The following is an 858-nucleotide window of genomic DNA, read 5'->3' as shown; positions in this document are numbered from 1 at the left end:
TTTCTCAGTATGGCAGCGTTTACAAACTGGTGTCCCCCCCTCTTCCCCCCCGACACTGGTGCAGGAGCTCAGAAAAATCCCCAAGAAGAGCCCAAGAAATGTTTCAGTTGTTGATTCTACTGCTAAGAAAAAAAAAACTGGACGTACAGCAGAAGGTATAAAATCCATGTGCCATCACTGAAGGCTTTACCTCATGTAGATGGCGATGCACCGACTAGCGTTGTTGTAATTACTCAGAATTCCTCAATGGGGGGAGAGACAGAAGTTACGCACTGTAGCTTTATTTTTTTTTTATCATTTCTGTGTGGAACGCTATTTTTAATTTTTTTTTAATACACTTACAACATTCATGTACATATTTCACACAATCAACGAACAACCCCCCTTCACACACACACACACACACACACACACACACACACACACACTCGTATATATATTTATGCAATCAGAGTGGAAACATACTCACAAAGATAAGCAAGTTGAACAAGACCATCATTAACTTGACGAATTTGAAGCAGCCCATTTTAATCTGTAATAAAAAAGGAGAAGATGAATTACCTTCTATCTCTCATTCACACACACACACACACACACACACACACACACACACACACACACACACACACACACACACACACACACACACACACACAGAGACACGCACACACACATACACAGGCAGGCACACACACACAGCGCCACACACACACACACACACACGCAAAGTCGATGAAGCCAATCTACACATGCACGCTGTTATATTACATCCGACCCACATCCCGCGGAAATTACTGTGAAAATGACATTACTGACAATGGGTCTTAATGATAACACGCACACACACACACCACCACA

General features: G+C 42.5%; 1 protein-coding gene across 1 annotated transcript in view; it reads right to left on the bottom strand.

The window, feature by feature from the left end:
* The window catches only part of tspan1 (tetraspanin 1), a gene marked incomplete at its 3' end in the record, with an annotated part of 27,478 nt that extends 26,949 nt beyond the window's left edge, over positions 1–529 (bottom strand). The window contains exon 1 of the mRNA XM_080032782.1: positions 470–529. Coding sequence (XP_079888908.1) covers positions 470–526 — 57 coding nt within the window. The 5' untranslated portion in view covers positions 527–529. The remainder of the gene's footprint in view (positions 1–469) is intronic.
* Positions 530–858: the final 329 nt, after the last annotated feature.

Source organism: Ammodytes marinus (assembly GCF_949987685.1).
Source record: "Ammodytes marinus genome assembly, chromosome: 8".
In the NCBI taxonomy this organism is placed as follows: Eukaryota; Metazoa; Chordata; class Actinopteri; order Uranoscopiformes; family Ammodytidae; genus Ammodytes; species Ammodytes marinus.
This window is presented reverse-complemented; position numbering and strand designations above follow the sequence as displayed.